This window comes from Rhopilema esculentum, chromosome 1 (genome assembly GCF_057945365.1).
Source record: "Rhopilema esculentum isolate cy_ngs chromosome 1, ASM5794536v1, whole genome shotgun sequence".
NCBI classification, from domain to species: Eukaryota; Metazoa; Cnidaria; class Scyphozoa; order Rhizostomeae; family Rhizostomatidae; genus Rhopilema; species Rhopilema esculentum.
The window spans coordinates 1,487,288-1,510,221 of NC_142815.1; the positions used below are offsets into that span (position 1 = coordinate 1,487,288).

The window sequence follows — 22,934 nt, forward strand, 5'->3', positions numbered from 1 at the left end:
ACTTATCTCGAGGACAGTTTCTGAACCAAGGTTACATGACACGTAGAAGTAAGACAGCTAGAGATTTCTCTTACCTTTAGATTCTTGCAAATCTGTTGAGAAAACTTCGAGGGGGGGGGGATATGTCACATTTAAATGACATTTCTCGGGAGATAAGAATTGTATCCTCCGGAAGAAAATGTTCCAATCACGGGAAAAGGGCGTGGTCCAAAAGAGCGTGGTCCCTAGACAAACCTTTTATCCCCCCCATTTATCCCAGGCTGGAGCCGCCACTGCTAGAGATTTCTCTTACTTTCATGTTGTCATTAAAAATACTATGATCAACTGCGACTGTTTTATTGCTCCATTCATAACATTATTTCTTTGTCAGTTTCAGTTTCATACATTTGAAATTCACCTACTTAACTGAAATTTAAATGCATTAATTACTATTTAAACGGCATGGTTTACTTCCATTGCTCAACAAACTTGATGAAGCATTTGCTAATGGCAGTAAAGAAGCAGATGACGAAGAAGAGGCACGCGAAGCCCCAGAAATTGGCAGAGAAACATATAGATAATGTGCTTGAAACTGTTTTGTACTTGTGAAAGATCACATGCTTGAAATAAAAATTTTGTTATATTTTCCCCAATAAGATTGCATACCTAGAAAATTAAAAAAATTTCTACTTCGAAAACTTCCGTGTTTAGGAATTCTTGGAACAAAAGACACCGTTAATCCGAGGCACCTTCCAAACGAGGGCGTGTAAGTATGGTTGTTTTTCTTCTTGCCAGGAGCAGTTTTCTTTCAAAAACAATTTCAAGAAGTGCTTGCATCTCTCAAATACGTTTGCTGAGCATGGCTTTGAAATACCTCAATCAAGTTGAAGCCCAAAATATTGACCAAGAGCTCTTCAATGAGTATAGGTTCAGCGTGGATCAATTGATGGAATTGGCAGGTAAGCCAAAATGCATCCCAGTTTATGGACTTAGGCCACGCCCACCCTAAACTGAAGATCTGATGCATCTTGTCGGATTGCAAAAGGTTATTCTTGGCATACCTTCGTCGTCCACTTTGCAGAAGTTGCAAAATTTGTACCATTGCATTTTTAAAAAGCCTTAACTCGCTATCTCAACTGCATACAATTCCATTTATGATTGCCAATAAATGACTTCACAGACCTATTTGTTGTAAAAATTGATAAACTTAAATCTCACCCCTTTATGCAAGGCACCCCACTAAATGCAAGAGAAATCTGCAGCCAGTTGATGTCATTTTATTTAGATTTTGCTGAAAAATTTCACATTTATAATACAGGGTGAAGTCAAAGAGCTGTCATTGAATGTTCTGTACATTGTATCCAGATGTATTCCAGACTGGAAACTTTGTCACGTGCCCATGATATATTGCTTACTGCACTCAAATTTTCCATCTGCACACTTTTGCATTTCGGCCGCACAAAGTCCCTATTTGAATACATTTCACATTAATAACAATACAAATTTCTTAAAAGTGCGTGATTTCAGGTGTGCAGTCGTGCAGTCAGGCATTTCAACTTGCCTGCGCAAGAAACAAAGTTTCCAGTCTGGGTTGTATTCTCAATTAAATGAAAGAACTTTAATTGGCCTCTGTAAAATGTGAAGATGAGAGGAGTCTCAACTAGAAAAACCAGTAACTCAACCTGCCCTGACAGGTGAAAGACAAACTACCTACTATGTCAGCCCTCCTGTGTATTTATCACATAGAAAGCAATCAGTTGGTGGAAACTTCTGTGTTACATATCAGGTTCTTTAGAGCACGGCATGATAGAATTTTTGTGTATCAAGTTACCAAATCAACAGTGGCATTGGTTAAAAACCACATTGAATCTAGTTTCAAAACAATTCATTATTTTAGCAATGGGTGTGAAGCACAATACAAAAATTGCAAAAATAGGTATAGAGCTAAAACCTCTGCGTATGATGAAAAGTCAAGAAAATCCGAATTTGTGGGTGTCATGGCCTTGATGGTTTGATATTAAATAACCCCTGGGGTCAAATCCATGTATATCTTATGCCGGAAATATGCCAATAAGCAATAGAAATACAACGGGAAATTGTTATTTCACACCAGATATCTTGGGCACAAGGATTCCACACTGGATTTATACTTGTTTCTGCCTTCTCTCAAAGTTCCTTTCCTTTTCAGGTTTAAGTGTTGCCACTGCTGTAGCAAAGAGGTATGCACTGGAAGATAACAAAAACAAAGTTTTGATTTGCTGTGGCCCAGGAAACAATGGCGGAGATGGTTTAGTGGCAGCAAGGCACCTGAAATTGTTTGTAAGTACCTGAAGGGTTATCACGGAATTTTTTCTACTTTGTCACTTACTTATTTTATATTGAAGTCTCAGACTGTAAAGTTTGGTCTACGCAGGTAACACATTCTCTGAGCAATTTTGTTCACCCTTCATTCCATCAGGGCATTATTAAGAATCTGCTGTAGTGTCTGCACATGATGTCATAGTTGCCAAGTCTCCTGCATCCTGCTGGAGACTCCAGCATATCAAGCTTGTTGCCAGCCGAGCTCTACAACAACAAAACCTAGAAAAATCTCCAGCATTTTATGATTTTCAAACATTCAAAATTTACTTTTACATTTTGAGTATTGTCAGTGGTTTTTTTCATGCAACCAATAGAGTTGTCTTTCCTATGTTTAGATGTCTCTTGGGCTTGCTACCTGCAGTTCTAATTTCCCTTCATCCCTTGCTGCTTCTCTGTATCAAGTTATCATGGAAATATTTGAAGTTTGAATACATTGAGTAACCAACAATCAGTACCTAGATAAGTAGGCCAAGAAAACAGTATGTCTGCAAAGAAGAAGAAGTATAGGTGTGCATTTATCCCAGAGTGGTCAAAAGAGTTTTCAATTGGATCTGTCAAAGGAAATACAGGACAGTTTTTCTGCATCCCTTGTCAAAAGATAGTGTCATGCTCATCCATAGCTATACTCAAATCTCCAGCATTTTATTCTCTGAAACTTGGCAACTATGTGATATTTTTTTATCTTGTTATGTCTCCTGTAAATCTCCCTCATTTAAACTTCAATGTTCTGATTAAAAGAAGAAACAAAGAATACAAGAACATTTACAAAGCCTTTTGCTGCAATTTCCATGCATGATTTCTGTGAAACTTTTATCATTCTAAAGTTATTTTTTATTGTTCTGTTTACAAGCTGGTATTGAACAGTTTGAGTGTTTATAGAATAATAAGTTTCCGTGTCATCACCTGTTTTCATTTCATTTCATTATATGTTTGTAAAAAGCAAGCAAAAATTGATATGTCAGCTGAAGCTAATATGGACCTGCTACTAGTCTAAATGTCTTAATATTTAATTATTAAATGTAAGATTTAAAGCATAACTTCTCGTTATGTCCAAAGATTAATATACAGTTTGTTTAGCCAAACTAATCGATAAAACAACTGAAAATTATATATAAGGGTTTAATTTATAAATTGATAATACAGCTTTTGCTTAATATGATGTGTAGATCTGATGTCTCAAAAGTAAAGAAAACCATGCTTCATGCCTCTTTATGTCACTGCACAAATCTAGTTTACTTACAGATACCTACTTTTCCTTGTGAGCCTTCTACTTAAAAAATTAATGAAAACCATGCATCTCATCCTAGTTTTAGAAATTTCTCTTTCAAATGAATATTTCATTCATGAAAGAGACGAGGAAACAAATGGATTAAAATATTCTCATGGTTTTTATTGCATCAAAATAATTGATTTTCTGGCTGTAGGATTCTACCTAGGTTGCTTTTCTTCTTGTAAGGTCCTCTAACCTCACTTTAATTTTTCCTTAGGGATTTGATCCAGCTATTGTTTACCCAAAACGCTCCTCCAAAGAACTTTTCACAAACCTGACTACACAGTGTGAACGTATGGACATTCCATTCCTGACAGAAATGCCAACAAAGTCACAAATAGATGGGACATACAAGCTTATAGTTGATGCAATATTTGGGTTTAGTTTCAAAGGGAATATAAGGTCACCCTTTGATACTGTGATTGAAACAATCAGAAGTGTCAATGTTCCAATATGCTCTGTGGATGTGCCATCAGGTAAGAAGAACACAATTTTTTTCTTCCAACATGAAGTACTATAGACTCTGGTTATGATCCCTCTAAATGTTCCTTGAAAAGCTGTGACAGTAAGCTTAGTGTGATGGTAAAAATATCTAAGTTGGAAAGTCCTTCATATTTTGGTCTAAATTTTATGGACCTATTAGTAGTAGCATAACTTTTAGCGGGAGCCGACTATACAAAGCCTTGAAAATATGGATTGAACTTTTCATCGAGAAAGCACTCTATATAGGAAACATTTTGTTTTTCACAGTGGACGGTGTACCCAACGATTTTGGCCAGTGACCACACGGACTTATCTTTTCTCAACAGTATTGACTAATCAGAACACAAAGAATTCCGACAACAAACATCATTCACTGCTATCTTATGCCTTTAAACGTTTTGTGTTTTATGGTTGATGGTGTAGCTCAGTGGCCAAACCAGTACACTCTTTCACTACTTGATATGATCAATCAAAACATACAATATCTTTGAAAAAAATTTAATTTCTAATTGAACCTTAATGCTGTCCCTCAAATATATTTCAGCAAGGCCTGACCAGCACTGAAGTCACTGAACAAGTTAATGCAGTTGCCAAATAAACTCATTATTAGACTGAGTAAGCATGACTTCTGCCACTCAATCAAAATCTCAATTCCACTGTCTCAGACTTAGAAGCACAATTCACTTTGATCAGGCCCCTGTTTTCTTATACAGTTTGTCTCTTATATAGAAAAAGTCAGCTCGTATGACATTAGTAAAATTCTCTTTTTTTCATTTCTATTATCAGTTGTATCATAACACCCAAGAATCTTGTGAGTTTTTGTATTTTTCTTTTTTAGGCTGGGATGTAGAGAAAGGCAACCCAGATGGCATTAAACCTGATACCCTGGTGTCCTTGACAGCTCCAAAACTTTGTGCCAATTTATTCAACGGATGTCATTTTCTTGGTGGTAGATTTGTTCCTCAATCATTGGCTGAGAAGTATCAACTGAATCTACCTGAGTATCCTGGTACTGAATGCTGTGTTTTGCTTAACAAAAAGCAAGCTTCACAAATATGACTCCAGCCATCTTTCTGTCACAGATTATGAGCTTGGATTCAAAAGCATTGGAGTCAAAATTTGATTCGCTAAAAGATCTCACCATTTGTATTTCCTCCCAACGATTTTGGCCAATGACCACACAGACTTCTATCTTTTCTAAACAGTATTGACCAATCAGAACACAGAGAATTCTGACAACAAACACCATTCACTGCTATTTTAGGCCTTTTTTGACCATTTAAGAATGTTTTGCCCAAACTATCTGCGAAAAGTATTTCATATCTCTAAAAAGCAAGTTTCTGTCTGATTTTTCATCCTGTTTATCCTCATACTTTGCTATTTAACTAAAATTGGTGTAACTGGGTGGTATTTAAGACAGAATATTGCCTTCACACCATCAAAGCTAGTCCATAGCCAAACATGAAGTGTTTTGAAACTGCCTGAAATTTAATTTGAAAAAGGGCTCTGCAATTGAAACTTTTTGCCATTTTTCGACAGAATCGTACAAGATTTTGGTAGCTATTGTAGTGAGACATGCTTAAACGATCAAAATGGGCCAATTTTTAGTTGCAACACAATTTTTTGCTAGAATCCTTTGTGCAGATTGGCCATTACCATCAAAAGAAAAAACAGGTTTTTAGATCTCCAAGCCAATCAAGATTTGCCATGCTGATTTCAGATGCTTTCGTGTGTTTCCTGAAATGGATCTAAGAAAATTTCTTACCCAATTGGAAAAGCTTTGTAAATGATAAATCCCATACACAATTAGAGTAAAATGCACCCCATCCACATCTTTTTATTTATTCCATTTAGGAACGTTGATCGAAATTTGATATTTTTTGATAAAAATCCTGGAATAGACTTTTACCTGAATTGAAAACTTTGTAGCAAGTGCCCTGAAATAGAAACTATTGCTCTCAGATTTAAGAAAAAGTTAAATGTATAATCAAATAAATAAAAGATTATAGAAAATAAATCAAACTTTGCTAAAATCTTGTTTCAACAAACTTTAATACGAAGATTGCACATTTCTATGGACTTTATCTTTAGACAAATGCTGCACAATCTTGACTCGAAGTTGTGGCATTTCGTTGTTTTCCTTATAATTTCAATGTTGTGAAAAATTTATCATAGTTTGAAAATGTCTAAAATGATTCAAATTTGTAAAAAAATATTCTCCCTATCGCACTTTTTATCTAAGAGTTTTTTCTCTAGATTCTGTCGATAGACTACATCATTCATGAACGAAAATTTTGAATCAATAATGCCATTCCTTTTCCGTCTAGTGAAGAAGCAATTAATTGTTAGTTATGATTGCAATTAAGATTTCGATTGTAGATGCTTTTAACAGCAAAGAAAGTAGCTCTGTAGTAGTTTACTTATAAACTTCCCCAGTGATAAGGCCACAAAATCTATTTTGAATTTTTTTGTTATTTTGGATCCCATAACCTGAAAGAACATCAAGATATATTTGGTAACCTGCGGAATCAGCTAAAAGTATCAAAAATTGACTGAGATATAGCCACGTAAACAATGACTCTTTCTTCATCAAATCCTTGTAACTTGGACTCTGTTTATAACTTTGTGAACGAAGCCAAAATATCAGTGATCGGTTAGCAATCCTTCATTTGCCGTAGCTAACCCAACTAATTGCTTATCTAACTTATTTTCCATATCTATTTAATTGTGTTCATTAAGGTTACGCAGTCCAATATCAAAGATTTTAAAAATACATTTTATATTATGTCACACTTCCGAACTCCATTTCCCATTCTTATTGCTTGCCCGCCTATCAATGACAGAACACCAACACCTGCACATCCACTAATGCCTACAAATTCTGTGATCCTAGGCACAATTTTTGTGACAAAATTTCAGAGTACACGCCGTCAACAATGCATTTAGCGTTATAAGTATTAGACCTTGTATAGTATCTTGCCTATCCCCCGTTCAAAATTGGTTATTAATAAACAGCTGCGTTGAACTGGGGGGGGGGGGGGGGGAAGGTGCCAAATCTCCACTGTCTGTCTATTCATTGTAGTTTTGATATCTCGTGCTGTATTATGTAACAACTTTGTATTGTTATTTGTTATAACGAAATATTTGCTGCTGAAACAATCTTTTTTTCAGTTTAACTGCACACTGGCAAAAATACAATGGAAAATGACATTCTTTTTTGAAGTAATATAACAATTGGTACTGCGAATTGGCAACATTCTAGTCCAAATTCATCAATAGATTTTCTGAAAAATGAGTTCTTAGTTCCGTTAACAGTAACAAGTATTCAAGTAACATTTGGTGTGACTATAACCGGAGTCGACTGTACTACACGCTTTTTTTTCTAAGGAACCCACCTCGATGCCTAGTTTCAAAAGTTCCTTTTTCGTAGACCTACAATAATCAAATTCTAGTACCAAAAGTTCCAAACTAGTTCCTTAATTTGTTTTGACTAAATAAGCCTTTACACTTAATAGAGAAAGGAGCGAGACAGCATATGCAGAAGCTACTCAATGAAGCACTTGACACACGAATAGCAAACAATCTATGCGAGTACTAGCTGCAAATGAATGGAACCAGCTTTTTAGTTCTTGATGCTTGCAGTTATAAAATTTTTTCAAATCGAAAAGCTCCTTAAGGATTTCGTTTTTAGTAGTATAAGTTCTTTGAATATTTCGGCCTTTTACAAGTCTCTCTCTCTCTCTCTCTCTCTCTCTCTCTTTCTCTCTCTCTCTCTCTCTCTCTCTCTCTCTCTCTCTCTCTCTCTCTCTCTCTCTCTCTCTCTCTCTCTCTCTCTCTCTCTCTCTCTCTCTCTCTCTCTCTCTCTCTCTCTCTCTCTCTCTCTCTCTCTCTCTCTCTCAGCATGTATGACTGTACACAGTTGCCAAAGTTGTTAGAAGTAACAGGGTTGTTGAGTGTTCAGAGATAATAGTCATAGGTGAGGTGAAAACCTGTATAAAGAGATTGTTTATAAATATCCCTTTATTGCCAAAACGCATTTTGCAATTGGACATTATCAAAATATTATAACAATAGCAGAGTCATTGAAATCTTCCAACATGCATTAAATGGTATCTGCAAACAGAATTACTGTTTTTGTTGCATGAAATTCATTTCATGCAAAATATCATAACATTGTGCATGATGCTCTAAAAAATAGCAGCTGAAGACAAAATTTGTCAAGACGATTTTAATCAATAACGATGTTTCCTTCAAAGGGGGTTCGCTTCAACCACGGGCAAAAATAGTTGAGACTTTTCAAGAAAAGTTGATATTTTCTCTTTCCTTTGAAAAACAACTCCCCTCTCTCCCAATTCAATGTTGAATGCATGATTTGAAGGAGAAATGATAGCCCTACAAACCAAACATGGATTCGGGGGGAATGGAGGGGCTCAAATTTACAGGGGCAACGTAAAGTAGAAAATTGAAAAAATTGAGTTTTGTCTCAACAATTTTGACCAGGATTGTAGCAATTTACGATAAGAAAAGAGGAGATTTACGAGAAGTGGCGATGCCTTCCTTCACAACCAAACGATTTTAAAAAAAATGACGATTTTTGATTCATTTGTTTATCTTCCCGATTTCTCTAATTCCAGGAATGACGCCAACTTCAAAATCGTATCGGCGCTTGTTGTCAATAGCCGCTGACCGAGGGGATCGTCACTTTCAATATGGCCGGCTACAGCTTCATGAAATGCTTAGGATGTTTCGCGGTTTTTGCAGTGATTACTGGCAAGGTATGAGTTTTGATTTCCTAAATTCTTAACTATAACGAGCCTTAATACCTAACGATTCGAATTATCGCGTTATTTAAAATAGTTTTAACTGATTTTGTTCGCAATTACACGAAATTCTTTGCGGTCTTGGTGTCATGAGATTGGGAGGTTTGTGATTTTGTCATTTCAGCCAGGTTTTTCTATTTCTTATTGTTTTGAATTCAATCTTAAATAAAATTTGCAGGCAGAAGTTTTGTAGCCTAACATAATTTATTTACTATATCTAGTTTAGCCAAATTATGAATTTACAGAAACGTTTCTGGATCACATTATTTTAGGCCGTAAATTCTTCATAGTCCTAAAAATTTGCTAAGATACATCCAGATCTATGTATTTTATGCTGCCCATTCTTTTACATGCTCCTCCAGAACTACACATAAGAATAAGGATTTTCTTGACGCTTTTGTAACCTGATTTTGTTAGTAAATGAACATATTAGTCATGCAATTGAGCTAATGGGCGACATTTATTCAATTTCAAATATATTAAGATCAACAGCACTTTATGCCTGCTCTTGAAGAAATTCTGACTATTTTCCGCACCACACTTTGGTTGGAGAGTTTATGGTGCAATCAAGATTTTGACAAAAAACGGGTCATTTTCCACTTCATAGGGCAGTTTCTTGTCTGCACATTAAGTGAATCTGACCCATTTTTGTGAAAGAGCTTATTTCACACCAACTATGTGTCTGGGTTGGAATTACAGCACTTTCCATTGCAATGGGCACTTTTCCCCCTGCAATAAAGAAAGTCTGGTCCATTTTCTGCACCACTCTTTTGTGCACCAAAGACTTTAAGGCACAACCAAGGCCAGGGGGGAAATGCTGCACTTTCCAGTGTAAATTAAAAGCACTTTCTTTCCTAACCAATTCATTGTGTTAATCTTCCCATTCTCTTTATCAAAAAACACAGTGTGGTCCAAAGCAGTTTTAAGCTTAAGAGCCAACTCACATTGCTGCACATAGATTAAACAAAACTATTGGCAGAAAACCATACAACCTTGCAAGGAATGTATGTGAGAATGTTAAAAAGGGAAGGATCAGAGATTGATGGAAAGGGGTACCAATTTTTTAAGTTAAATTGTCTTGTTTTTGAGTCCATTTATTATGAATATTTATTTCAAACTGCGTGAAGTTTAAAGGCAATCTAACATGTATGACCAGCTTAAAGGGGCAAATGTTTTTAAGTGGCAACTTAAGTTGCACCCAATGAGCCACATATCTCTGTGCCTGCAACTGTTAGAGCATCAATGGGTAAAATTTTTAACTTTTCAGCAACTAGATGATGCTTTTTGTCCTGAGGAGGATGGGAGTTTTGATAACCTGGGGCCAGTTGAGAATTACTTTGAGTATTTCGTGAAATATTGTGCTTGTTTGCTCTTTCTTTGTGACTCTGCATTTCATTCTTTAAAAGAGAGTCCTTTCTATTACATGTTTTTCAAGTTCTTTTTACAAATCTGGACAAACTTAGTTATGAGGTTTTTTAATAGGTTATCAAACTAGAGCTGTTAGGAAGCATCAGCCAGTTATATCTTTTATCAAGAAACTTTTGTTTTATTTATGCAATGTATATTAAAAGTGAAGTAAAGAAAGCCACTGACACCTCCAACAGTCGGCTGTAGACTGGTTTTGCCCCATATCAGGGCTCATCAGTATAGCTAGACTAAATGAGGACCAAAAGCCGACCTAGAGCCAGCAATTAGGCTGTCAGTTGCAAAGCATGTGGGAGGTAGTGTAAAAAGGAAAAGAAGTATGCACGAGTCTTCTCAACAGTCTCAACAGTCTCTTCAAGCAGTCTCTTTAAGTCAGTGGCTTTCTTTACTTCACACTTCTGCTGCAACTCTGGTGGGTGGCATACAGTCTGCCAAAACCTCAGCACTGCTTTGCGATGCGGTTCTTGGTGATATTGCTTGAAGAGATTGTCGAGTCTCTAAGACTTCTTTTCCTTTATATTAAGAGGTTTTTGTAACGTTATGTATATTTTCCAGGTGGCTGGAGAACTGGCCATTGTCCATGCAAAAGGACCTTTTGGCACAGTAGATGCATGTGCACTTTATAACCCACATTTTGGATCATTACCACAGAAGCTAGAAGAGACAGTAAGTCGTTAATATTTCTAAAATTTTGACATTTTATATTCTGACATCCTGTACAGTTATGAGTGTCAAGCAAAAAGCTTTATAATGTTTTAAAATGTCTTATTTTTTTCATACTCATGTTGTGATCATCTACTGTAAAAAATTCTTTGAAAATGTTTTCAGAATATTTACTTCCTTAGATGATTTACCCTATCTGGTAATTGTTCTTGTTTTCTTTCAGCCCGGCTATCTAGCTTTTATGCCGTTCCGTCAAGATGGATGCTCTGACTACAAAAATGTTGCCAGGTTCTGGAATGCAACCTCATTTGTTTATGCTGGAAACTGCTCCAACTACCAGAAGCTTACCAAGGCTCAACAGGCTGGTGCCAAACAGGTCATAATTGTCAGTAAAACAGGGAATGTAAGTGTGTCATGTTATTTGTTATGAAAGCAGGGGCAGAAACTTGGTCAAATATTGGGGGAAAGCCTATTGTTTTGGTTAAATGACATCACATTTCCAATTGTTTTAGAATGAAAGACCATTATTCTCTAAGGTATTAGGGCCCCTTAGGTGTCCGCCAATGTATGAAAAGCATCTCTATTGATCAGAAATTTATTTGTTTAATTCTAATTGATATTTCAATGATGATTCATAAATTTTTTTGACTGTTTGACTAATTCTTGTAAATCAGCCTTGATTACTTCCCAACTCACTCCTTGCCCCTTCACAATGACATGCGCTCACAGCTTTATTATAAAACTAACATTAAGGGCATCAGAAATATGTACGGCTAGATTCACTATCAATGATAATAAATATAAAGGCTATCTTACTACGTCTAAAAAATTTGCTGAAAAATGCAAGAAAAGTACTTTTATCTCCCAGCCGACTATCCTTAAGCTCATGGTCCCAAACTTATACTCTCCAAATAAAGGCTCTCCAAACCGTTTTTCCCCCAACACAATGCTCCCCAACTCATGTTTTTCAATCCACCCTCCTCCAATCCATACCTTTCCAATCCACACTCCTTCAACCCAAACTCCTCCAATTCAAACTCTCTCAAATCCACACTCTCCCAACCCATACTTCCCTATCTTACACTCCCCCAACCCATGTTCCCTTATCCCAATGCTCTCCCAGCTCATAGACTCCCCAACCTTCACTCTGCCAACCCACACTTCCCCAAACTACACTTACACGACCCATGCTCCCTCAATCAAGGGTTCCCCTACCCCACTGTCACTTTCCTCACCTATTACATGCTTAGCATCTAATACAATAAGGAGTCAGAAACCCTCGACTTAAACCGAAACTATCCTGCAAGTAAAATGAGCATTAAATTGTTTCAACCACGACCTCAAGATTAGCTTAAAATACATCATTTTCTTGCAATCCTTTAAAACATTGACTATTGTCTAGGGATACATTGGCCACGTTTTGTTTATTCAGTTTTTTAAATGGAGTTCATTACTTTAAGAGTCCCCCTAGACCTGGAGGCCCTGTGGCAATTCGCCCCACTTGCCCAACTCTCGGCAGCCCTGCTCAGGACGTCCTATTTCTCAGAGTATCACACATCATTGAAGTATCTATGTCAGTGCCCTTTTCTCCCACCAGGTACCTCTCCAAATGCTTTTGTTCAAAGTATAAACATTTAAATGGAGAACTATGTAGAGAATTAGTTGCTTGTTTAATACAAAAAATATCCTGTTCAACTTTTAATACACTTTTACTTATTTCAGCCTTAATTATTTGATATTTCCTTTGGTTTTATAAGAAGCATTTATTTGACAGGATTACCCCCATGGGACAAAAGACCAGTTCAATTACATTCACATACCGGCTGGTATGATCACAGAGGCATCATGGCATGTCATGCAGGTAAGACTGCTATTAAAGGCCTAGTCCCCTCTCTTTGAGGCCTTCTGTTTTGCCTCACTTTTTATCAGGGAATTAAACATCCATCTTCCATATTTAGAGAACACTATGTGACATTGCCTTTAGTTATTTTTCCGAAATATCCTTCCTAACTTAAAATTGTCGGTTATTATGTTATTGCCTTCCAAATACTTTCATACCCCCCCTCCCCCCTCCCTCCCCCATCGATAATTCAAACATTCGCTATATCCAACCATTTCATTGGTCCCTTAGCAATTCGGGAGTTTGCTGTATAATTTATTGAATTGATTCAAACATTTAAACTGAATTGAATTGGATATTGAATTGAATTATTTTTCATCATTTATTTTTTACCGCTGTTTTGTTTCTAGAACCTTGGCGAGCCGATGACAGTACAGTTCTGGCATCCTCATGATCCGCTATTTGATCCTAATCTTTCCGTTATTTGGTTATTGGCGTGCTTTAGTGTCGCGGTTGGAGCATATTGGAGTGGAATAACAACAATAGACAGGTATAGCCTAAAACAAAACCTAAACCTTATTGATTCCGTAGATCTTATTCTAGATTTTAAATAACTTTCAATGATAAATTTATCTGCTTCTAGGATTGAATTTTTCATAATATGAACACTGAATTGTTTCCTTTTATGAATATTTCAGTGTTTTCAATAGTTTTGGGAAGTCATACTTGATTTGTTTCAACATTTTGTAAAAAAGAATCAATACTCAGATTTTCGGGTAGTTGGAGGGTCATGGTAGCCAACCTTCTGATAGAAAATCGTACCTGATGATGATGAAAAGAGAATCAATCTTTGTCGTCATCAAAAATCCATATTTTGAATTGTTACTTTTTACCACATAATTTGAAAGAATATCATGAGATACCTCGGAAAAGTGCAAAATCAGTTAATCCTGTCGCAATTTTGTTGGAAAATTGCAAATGTTTTGCTAAAGCCTTACTGTTATTCTGGCCTGGTTCATAAAGTTATGAACTGAGACCAAAATACAGAGGTTTGATGGGGGAAAAGCCTATGCTTTTGTGGCCATACCTCAGCCAATTCACATTTAACTGATTTCGCAAAATTTCAGGTGTTTTATGATGTTCTTTCAGGTTATGGAATAAAACATCAAAAATTGACAAAAATAATTTTTGACGTCATCACGTTGGTGCCCTGTTAAGCATGAACTGCTTTTTAGATTCATGTCAGATTGCCCCCTTACACTATTCTCGTTTTGAGGTTCTTTTTTCAAGGACACCATTATTTCTGTTTCCTTGTTGTTCAGAAGGCTGTGTGCCACTATTAGGACCCTAGTTCAGTTCAAACGTGCCAGTTCAGCCTTGTCAAAATCTTACTTGGCTGGTGGGAAAAAACGCTCAATCTTTAACAAAATGTGTTTGTGCCAAACTGAAACATCAGTGTCACGCTTTCTATGCCAATGCCCAATTTTACGAAAATGACGTAATTATGACGTGAATTGATGACGTAAGATGACGTAATCATGACGGCTGATATCTTCCTGCATACATTACCTGACTCTTTTGTTAACAACATTATTAAGTGTATTATCACATAAGCATATTCCTATATTAGTCTTACTTATGACGTATCTATTACATCATAAATCATGTGACGTAACTCAAAGATATTTTACATGACATAATGACATTGATGTAATGACATATTTACATGGGACAGAGATCACGACCTTGGCTCAAACATTTTTGACATGCATCACTGGGGCTTGGTTAATCCGATCGAAAAGAAAATATCACACAGGTGAGCCTACATACGATGACCTTTCTAAAGTGACCATTAGTTATTGTACGTGTAGGAACAAATAACAGAGACAATCAGGGAGTGTAACCTACAGAGAACTGCTAGACACATATGTAGCTAGACACAAATATCCAGTGTTGGGGCTGCGATGGCCCTCCTGGTATGGGCAGTCCTCTCTCACTCTTCAGGTCCTCTGCACTTTGTGATGGAGCTGCGATGGCTCCCCTGTGTATCTGTTAAAAGAGAGGGGCAGTGCGGGTGAATGACTCGGCCTTGGGTGATGGCTTTAAAGCACGACCCGATAGCTCAGCGGTAGAGCACTTGACATACAAAGTCAGGGGTCGTGAGTTCGAGCCTCGCTCGGGTCGGTTATTTTCCCGCACTCTCTATTAATTATAGACACAAATACTAGGAAATGCTAGAGATAATGCACACATTGGCCCTTCTAAAGCGATCATAGTGCACGTGTAGGAACAAAAACAGCACCAAAGACTTTGCTACGGCCATAATCCTTTGTTACGCCTTGTAACCTACATGCCCCTTATAATTTGGGCGTTAGCTTGGCAGCATCCCTCATAATTTTACATCTCTGGCAAAATCAAACGCACAAACAACATCGAGCTTTGATACCGTTTTGGTTTCATTGCGTGCATTTGAAAAATGTGTTGCTGTCTACCATAAGTTATCCATTGTTATCATACACATCGGAACAAATAACGTTAATGGCGTTCATATTGTCAAATCCTACTATTACCCTTCGAGGCCTAACAAGGTCTAAAGTTTTCGAAAGTATTTTCTCAAAGGTTCTATATTTTTGTTATGTTTGTTGATAAGTGCTTACCTGGGCAAGATATATAAAAGCTTTAAACTTTGTTTCTAAAATACATTTGAAAACTCCCTGCCAAAATTGCCATTTGTACTAATTTGTGTATTGGTATTGTTTTATGACGGGGGATAATTTTCAAAGTTCCCCAGGAAGCAATCCTTGAAACTTTTCTTCATTTTGTAGACTGGGAAAGCAAGGGGATTCCTTGACCGAAGCTGAGGAAGAAGAGGATGCCCTTAAGATCACGCCAGTAACGATCGTCGTTTTCATTGGTGTAATTTGCAGTTTTTTGCTACTTTTGTACTTCTTCTACAAGTACCTCATATATGCTGTCATTGGCCTATTTGCCATAGCTGCCTGTAACGGAACATTTGATTGTCTGCGGGCGATAATCAGCCAATACAACGTCTGTAAGTATTGACCCCCGTTCTTTCTTCAACTATGACCGAGACATGTTAAACAAAGTTGGACCACTTTCTGTTCTTAGACGGGGGCCCTGGTACCTTATGGTACAGAGTTACTTCAAAACCTACCTGGTTTTCATATCCCTGGTTTTATGCTTAATGTTGTCAACAGAAGCATCAATTTGTAGGGACTCTTTTAAAAAATCCTTCACTAGGTTGTTAATTGAGATAAAGACATGAATTTTATGTTTCACATGCAATGACTCACGGAAATTTTTCACATTTGAGCCAATTTAGCTTAGAGAATCATTCGAATTTGTTGATTTTCCCCTCAGCCAGCTTCTCACCCCCTCTATTCAATGATTCAATGTTACTCGAAAAATTGTTTGGTCATTCATAAATCTTAGATCATTCACAGCGCTTGCCCGTCCAAACCAGCCCAATTTCTGTCACTGACTCAAAGTATAGTTCAGGCTTAGTATTTTTCAGCTCAAAGTAGCTACAACCCTGCTTGAATCTGTGAAATATCTAATTAGAATTTAGAAGCAAAAATTTGCCTTTTAAAAGCAAAAATGTCCAACCTGTACTGGCTTTTTGTCTGACACACTTCAGATTATAAATCCTCAGAATATTGATCTAGAACCTCTGATCTAGGAAATATATTTTTCAGTTGACGAGTGAAGTAGGTATATGAATTCCCTAGCCTAGAGTTTCCATCTATGTTCTGACGTTTTATACTCTGAAGAGTTTCAGACAAAAAGCCTAAGTATGTTTCAAGATGTATGTTACTTTCAAAGCCATTGTGAAATTTGCCGAAATTGTTGCAAATTCATTCTATTATGTCATGGCATTATTTAGTATTGGTTGAATCGATATGCCTAGAAATTATATTTGTATTTTTCTGTTTCACGAAGGTACGGCCACGACCCCGACTCTTCCAATTTTTAAAAGCAAGGTTGAATTCCGATCTTTATTTGTTTTGGCCTTATCAGCTGCTTTGACTATTTGGTGGATAGTAGAGCGGCATGCATCGTAAGTATAATGAAATGAATTAGCATAAATTATATAGTCATTGTTTGGTATGAGTAATAAATTATCATTGTTAAAAATAAATCTTAGGTCTGTTCTCTATACCTTTCTATCAATGACAACAAATCACATTTTTATGTACGTTACAGACTATGGTTCACAATGAGGCTTCCGGCCGCCCGGACACTTTTCATCATAGCCAGATGCAAGCAGACACTGACACTCTTTGCACGTACCTGGGGTTACAAGTTTCTCTTAGGCCATAATCGGCCACTAGTTTGCCAAAATATAGCCCTTGCAAAACCAATGCAGCAATCTTGTATGTCTTCTTTGGTGTTGCCAAACGTTTTAGGAGTTTCTACGTAAAACATTCCATCAAGTTTTTTAACTGTATAAGCAAATTGCAGGTTCCTTAATGTCTTAGAACACTCTCCTACCTGCTTATGAAATATGACATCCAGCAAATATCATGCTGTATACCCGGACTCGCTATGCCCGCCCCTTAGGCCACAGCGAGCTTTTCATTTAGGCCTATATCTTCTTCTTCCTCTTCTAGGTATTCCTGGGTCTTACAAGATATCCTCGGCGTTTGCTTCTGTATCAGTCTTATTAAACTGATCAAGTTGCCCAGCCTGAAGATCAGTGCATTGCTGCTCGTCGCTTTGTTGGTATATGATATATTCTTTGTTTTCATAACGCCGCTATTCTCAGCACGAGGCAAAAGTGTAATGGTGGAAGTTGCTACAGGTCTGTGTATTAATTTTCTTGTTCTAATGCTGTTCTAATGTTCTAACGGCTGTGTTTTCCGCCTAAACAGACTTTCAAGAATAAAATAAAACTGTTTACTACAAGCTTTTCATATAGACGTTCAACATTCCAGTACAACATCTCTGAAAAAAATGTTTTTAACTTTGTACTTTGTTCGTCAATGTCATTTTTACAAAGAATTTCGTTAGTTACTTTTCGTCTTTGAAATATATAACCTTTAAATAAAGTGGCAACGGTGTGACGTTATAAAAAGCTATTTTTAGAATTTTTGAATTTTGACCAAATTAACAAAAACAAAACCGTGAAATATCTTTAAATGTGCAATACTTGTTAAATCTGCTACATTTTTCTTCATGTTTTGTCTTCAGCTTTTTGTCACCTATGTTTTTGTCTTTTGGTGCTTGTCATGTTGCCTTTCTTTTGATATTTAGACTCAATCTAAGGTTTTTCAGAGCTTATCCGCATTGTACTTCAGTTATCCTATCTTTTGTCTTTAGCTTTTTGCCAATTTTGTTTTTGTCCTTTAGTGCTAGTCCTGTTGCCTTTTTTAATATTTAGACTCAATCTTTCGTTTTTTCAGAGCTTATCCGCATTGTACTTTGGTCATCCTGTCTTTTGCCTTTAGCTTTTTGCCAATTTTGTTTTTGTCCTTTGGTGCTAGTCCTATTGCCTTTCTCTTGATATTTAGACTCAATCTTTCGTTTTTTCAGAGCTTATCCGCATCGTACTTTAGTTATCCTATCTTTTGTCTTTAGCTTTTTGCCAATTTTGTTTTTGTCCTTTGGTGCTAGTCCTGTTGCCCTTTTTTTGATATTTAGACTCAATCTTTCGTCTTTTTCAGAGCTTATCGGCATTGTACTTTAGTTATCCTATCTTTTGTCTTTAGCTTTCTGCCTATTTTGTTTTTGTCCCTTGGTGCTAGTCCTATTGCCTTTCTCTTAATATTTAGACTCAATCTTTCGTCTTTTTCAGAGCTTATCCGCATTGTACTTTAGTTATCCTATCTTTTGTCTTTAGCTTTCTGCCTATTTTGTTTTTGTCCCTTGGTGCTAGTCCTATTGCCTTTCTCTTAATATTTAGACTCAATCTTTCGTTTTTTTCAGAGCTTATCCGCATTGTACTTTGGTCATCCTGTCTTTTGTCTTTAGCTTTTTGCCAATTTTGTTTTTGTCCTTTGGTGCTAGTCCTATTGCCTTTCTCTTAATATTTAGACTCAATCTTTCATTTTTTTCAGAGCTTATCCACATTGTACTTCAGTTATCCTATCTTTTGTCTTTAGCTTTTTGCCAAGTTTGTTTTTGTCCTAACAGGTAAAGGTAGCAATGAACAATTGCCTATGGTTATAAGAGTGCCTAAATTGATTAAATCTGCGCTGTCATTATGCGAAAGGCCGTATTCATTGCTTGGTTTTGGAGATATTTTACTGCCAGGTATGTTATTATATGCCAAGGTTTCTTTTTAATAAAAAATACCAGAATTTGCGTCATTGTTTTTATAAGAAACCAGGAATGGGAAACTGTCTCTAACAGTTTTTTCTGATGCAAAATTTCATTCATTTTTTCATCTGATTAAAAGTTCTAATCATATATTATCAAGATAATGAGCAGGGACGAGGCGGCAGGCTTCAGTAGAATGGTATTTGAAGAATAATTCCTGACTTCTACTAATTCGTTTGTTACTGTAATTATATTTTGATGTTCTGTAGGCATTTTGTAAATTCGCTTACTGCTATCATATGAGATGCTTGTTGCAAGTTGTGAAAGATTTCGTCATAAATAAGACACTACAGTCAGGATTTCATATGAATCTCTTTTATAATTACAAAAGGCTAATGTCAAGGGCACTTTTATGAAAACGTACTTTGCCCCCAGTTGCCCCTCCTATCAAAGGGCAAGAAGAGAGGTTGTCCTCCGCTTTCATTGTCCACATAGCTAGTAAATTCGCAAAATGTAATTACATCTCACTTAAAATTCGAGCTTTCCACAGCAACTGAGTATCGTCATGATGTCACGTCATGTCATGATGACGTCATGGTGACATCATCACAAGGCCTGGTGATGATGTCACCAAAGAGTTTCATGTACTTGACTAAAAGTAAATGTCTAAGATTATTTTTGCCGCTACTCTCAAAATGAAAGTGTATCTTTATTGCAGGACTTTTCGTGGCATTTTGCAGGAATTTTGATATCATCGCTTCCACTCCTAAAAGCATTTATTACATAACATCATTAATAGGTTTGTATAAATTACTGTTCACTATTTTGATGTCTTTATTCAAGTGCTGTTCTTTCTCTAGTGAAACTAAGTACTTTTTAAATGAGCTTGGAACCTAGGCCTAGACATAGGCCGATTTTCACTGCTGTTCGCAATTCCCTTGGGACGTTGCTATTTTTCCCTTAGGGAAACATGCTCCTTTTTTGGGAAGAACAATTTATCCTCTTCCCTTGTTCAGAACTGTCCACGATACAATGGTGCGTAATTAGACACAACTACGTTGCAAAATGGGCCTAGGCCGATTGTCATTGTTCACCGTTCCCTTGAGACGTTGCTATTTTCCCCAAGAGAAACATGCCTCATTTGTCGGCAAGAACAGTTGTTTTCTCTTCCTTGTTCACTTTCTACTGTTTTCTCTTTTATCTTCAAGGTTATGGTGGTGGCTTAATAGTCACATTTACCGCACTAGTTTTAATGAAAACTGGCCAACCAGCATTGCTGTACTTAGTTCCCTGTGTTCTAATTCCTGTCAGCATTGTTGCGTTGCTACGGAAACAGTTTAGCAGTATGTGGCATGGCGCAGTGGTAAGTGGCCTAACCGCAGTTTTGTTTGTTAGGAAGATTCTGTCCTCTGTCAAATGATTTCAAACCAATAGTGAGCTTTTCTATTGCATTGATGGTTTTTTAATGGAGTAAGAATGGTTTAATAGATTTAGATTAGTGTATATTGCAAGAACGAGACAACTACACGGTAAAGACGCTGATTTGTCAATGGGAGGCTATTGAATGAAAATGAGGCTTTCTTACACAGGTTGGAGTTGTCTAGTTTCCACATTCCTCGACCTGATGACGTAATTAGTTTACCCTAAACCCTAAACTTAATCCTAAACCAAACCCTTAACTTTAAATAATTAATAATGCTAATTTATGACTATTAATCATGCTAATTTATGATTATCAGGTCGAGCAGTATGGAAACTAGTCAATTCCACAAAGGCTATCCTTAGGTGTAACGAATACCCCCAGCTTATTGGCACGTTGGTTTTAGATAGACTTAGTAGAAAATCGATGTTATCTCAAAATTCACTCGCGAAATGAATTTTGTTTTGCTTTTATTCATTTGTGGAGCATTGATTCTGCTTTACCACTTCGGAGGCATTTCCTAACATTTCGAAACTGAGGTCAACATCTCCGAGGCTAATCTTTGTCAGGGGGAGGGTGCCCGTGTAGCGGGCTTTCCGGGGGCATGTAAATACAAAATTCCGTAGATACGCCACCAATCTGAATGTCTCTCATATTTAATTTCACCCCCGTCTCTCTCTTCAACAGCCACTTGAAGTTACGCCAAATAGCAGAGATACCCAAGAGTCTCCAGATAAGGACATAGAGGCCACGAAGGTGACGGACCAAACGCCACAAAACGAACGAAGACCGCTTTTACCGGTCACTGAAAACCACTGATCGGTATTTTATTAGTAAATATTCAATGGCAGAAGCCAGAAACTGGTAATAGTTTACCGGCTCAAAGTCGGTTTGATCGTCAAATATGTGGGTTAACCGTACTCTGATAGAGCTAATTAACCATGCTACCGAAAATTCTCGAACTAATGGTCCCCCTTTAAATTTTTATACGCCCCACCCTGCAATAAGCCTCTCTCCCCCCAAAACATGCAAATTTTGGCCTTAAAATAAGCCCTTATGAAAAGACAACCGAGAAAATACACCATCATAGTCCATAGTTAGTAAGTTCAGCGGTTAATGAAGAAATCCTTGATGAAGCGGAGTGGAACGGAACATTGATGAAGAGACGGCCGAAGGCAATGAAAATATCTATGTTGGGACCAGATTTGGTTGCTTTAATTTCAACGCAAGTTAGGTAGGACAATAAGACGGATATTTAAATCGGTTCGACTTACTGAAAGTCCGGGCTATCCTAGGTTAGGACTTTTGATTTGAATAAGCTGGGACCTATCGAAAATTTAAAATCGGTCCGACTTAGATTAAGTTCAAACTTATCAGTGCCACGACCTTCAACTTGAATAAGGCCCGATTTAATGGACATTTAAAATCAGTCCGACTTTAGTGAATATCCCGTTTCCCTGTTGTACCATCTTTGACTTGAAACAGGCAGGGAAAACCAAAATACATTGAAACTGAGAAGTACTTAGTGAATGCCGAACTTATCGAGATTCAACTGTAGGTAATATCACTTTTAAGCGTTTTGAAGACCAGTTTCCGTAGAACCGGGTTTCCCTCTATATAAAGAAAATCAACAGTGAATAGGCCAGATTCCGGTTTGCCGATTTGCGCATGCGTTTAGGCATTCTGTGTAATGAAGTCAAAACTTAATTTGTGAAGTACGATCTGTTTGTCTCTGAATCCCTGAGGTGTAAATTACTACATTTGTTTGTCAATTTCATATTTTGGCATTCGCTCCATTCCGGTGCAATTCCGCGTATGTTATACTACTTTGGACCGATAGATTCTTAAATAAATCTTAAAAAATAACAGTTTTTCCAACTCTATTCTATTGTTCAACAGAATTTCAAAATAACGATCCACATTGGCCTTTTTTCGTGTACACGTTAATTGGGCTTCAAGAAAAATCCATATATTTCCCCTTTAAGTCGTTTATTTTTCAGTATAATTATGCTAATCTATTGCAATTTATGATAATTATGCTACTGTTTCAAGATCCCTTAACCGTATCCCAAATCATAATCCGAAACCGTGTCTGAATTATGCTAATTATTTTTTTTATATGTTAATTTACATAATTTATGTAAATTACATTCGGGTTCATTTATAGGAAATTTTGAAAATAAATTGCATTTAATACGTCTTGGCACCATTGGCACTTCTTGGGAAAAAGTTCTTCGCATGAGTATGGAGATTGTTCTATGGCTCATCTTTGAAATTTAACTTCGTAACAATTTTTTTTTATTTATGGAATCAAAAACAATACAATTTTATATTGACTATACTACCCTAATTACTGTACTACACAACGGGGACGATACCACGAGGAGCGAAAGA

The 22,934-nt window shown here is 36.8% G+C and overlaps 2 protein-coding genes across 3 annotated transcripts; both read left to right on the top strand.

Moving 5' to 3' along the window:
* Positions 1-728: 728 nt before the first annotated feature.
* LOC135690343 (NAD(P)H-hydrate epimerase) lies at positions 729-7,126 on the top strand. The gene is made up of 4 exons (XM_065207860.2): positions 729-938; positions 2,168-2,298; positions 3,828-4,086; positions 4,932-7,126. Exons 1-4 carry the CDS (start codon positions 752-754, stop codon positions 5,150-5,152), a joined length of 798 nt encoding a protein of 265 aa, XP_065063932.2. The 5' UTR covers positions 729-751; the 3' UTR covers positions 5,153-7,126.
* A 1,591-nt stretch (positions 7,127-8,717) lies between these two features.
* On the top strand, positions 8,718-22,743 carry LOC135690338 (signal peptide peptidase-like 2A). Of its 2 annotated transcripts, XM_065207855.2 has the most exons (13): positions 8,718-8,868; positions 10,894-11,004; positions 11,225-11,404; positions 12,776-12,862; positions 13,252-13,391; positions 14,577-14,657; positions 15,667-15,893; positions 16,802-16,919; positions 17,473-17,663; positions 18,995-19,114; positions 19,839-19,919; positions 20,329-20,483; positions 21,228-22,743. In XM_065207855.2, exons 1-13 carry the CDS (start codon positions 8,803-8,805, stop codon positions 21,357-21,359), a joined length of 1,689 nt encoding a protein of 562 aa, XP_065063927.2. In that variant the 5' UTR covers positions 8,718-8,802; the 3' UTR covers positions 21,360-22,743. The 2 variants fall into 2 exon arrangements, with proteins under 2 accessions (XP_065063927.2, XP_065063928.2); XM_065207856.2 differs by lacking the exon at positions 14,577-14,657.
* The last annotated feature ends 191 nt before the right edge of the window (positions 22,744-22,934 follow it).

Bases quoted from the DNA above. Each gene is read 5' to 3' on its own strand.
- LOC135690343 (XM_065207860.2), top strand. From the start codon at position 752: ATGGTTGTTTTTCTTCTTGCCAGGAGCAGTTTTCTTTCAAAAACAATT. The intron at 939-2,167 runs GTAAGCCAAAAT...TTTCCTTTTCAG, and splicing joins TCAATTGATGGAATTGGCAG to GTTTAAGTGTTGCCACTGCT. The intron at 2,299-3,827 runs GTAAGTACCTGA...ATTTTTCCTTAG, and splicing joins CAAGGCACCTGAAATTGTTT to GGATTTGATCCAGCTATTGT.
- LOC135690338 (XM_065207855.2), top strand. From the start codon at position 8,803: ATGGCCGGCTACAGCTTCATGAAATGCTTAGGATGTTTCGCGGTTTTT. The intron at 14,658-15,666 runs GTGAGCCTACAT...TTCATTTTGTAG, and splicing joins GAAAAGAAAATATCACACAG to ACTGGGAAAGCAAGGGGATT. The intron at 19,920-20,328 runs GTTTGTATAAAT...TTTATCTTCAAG, and splicing joins TTACATAACATCATTAATAG to GTTATGGTGGTGGCTTAATA.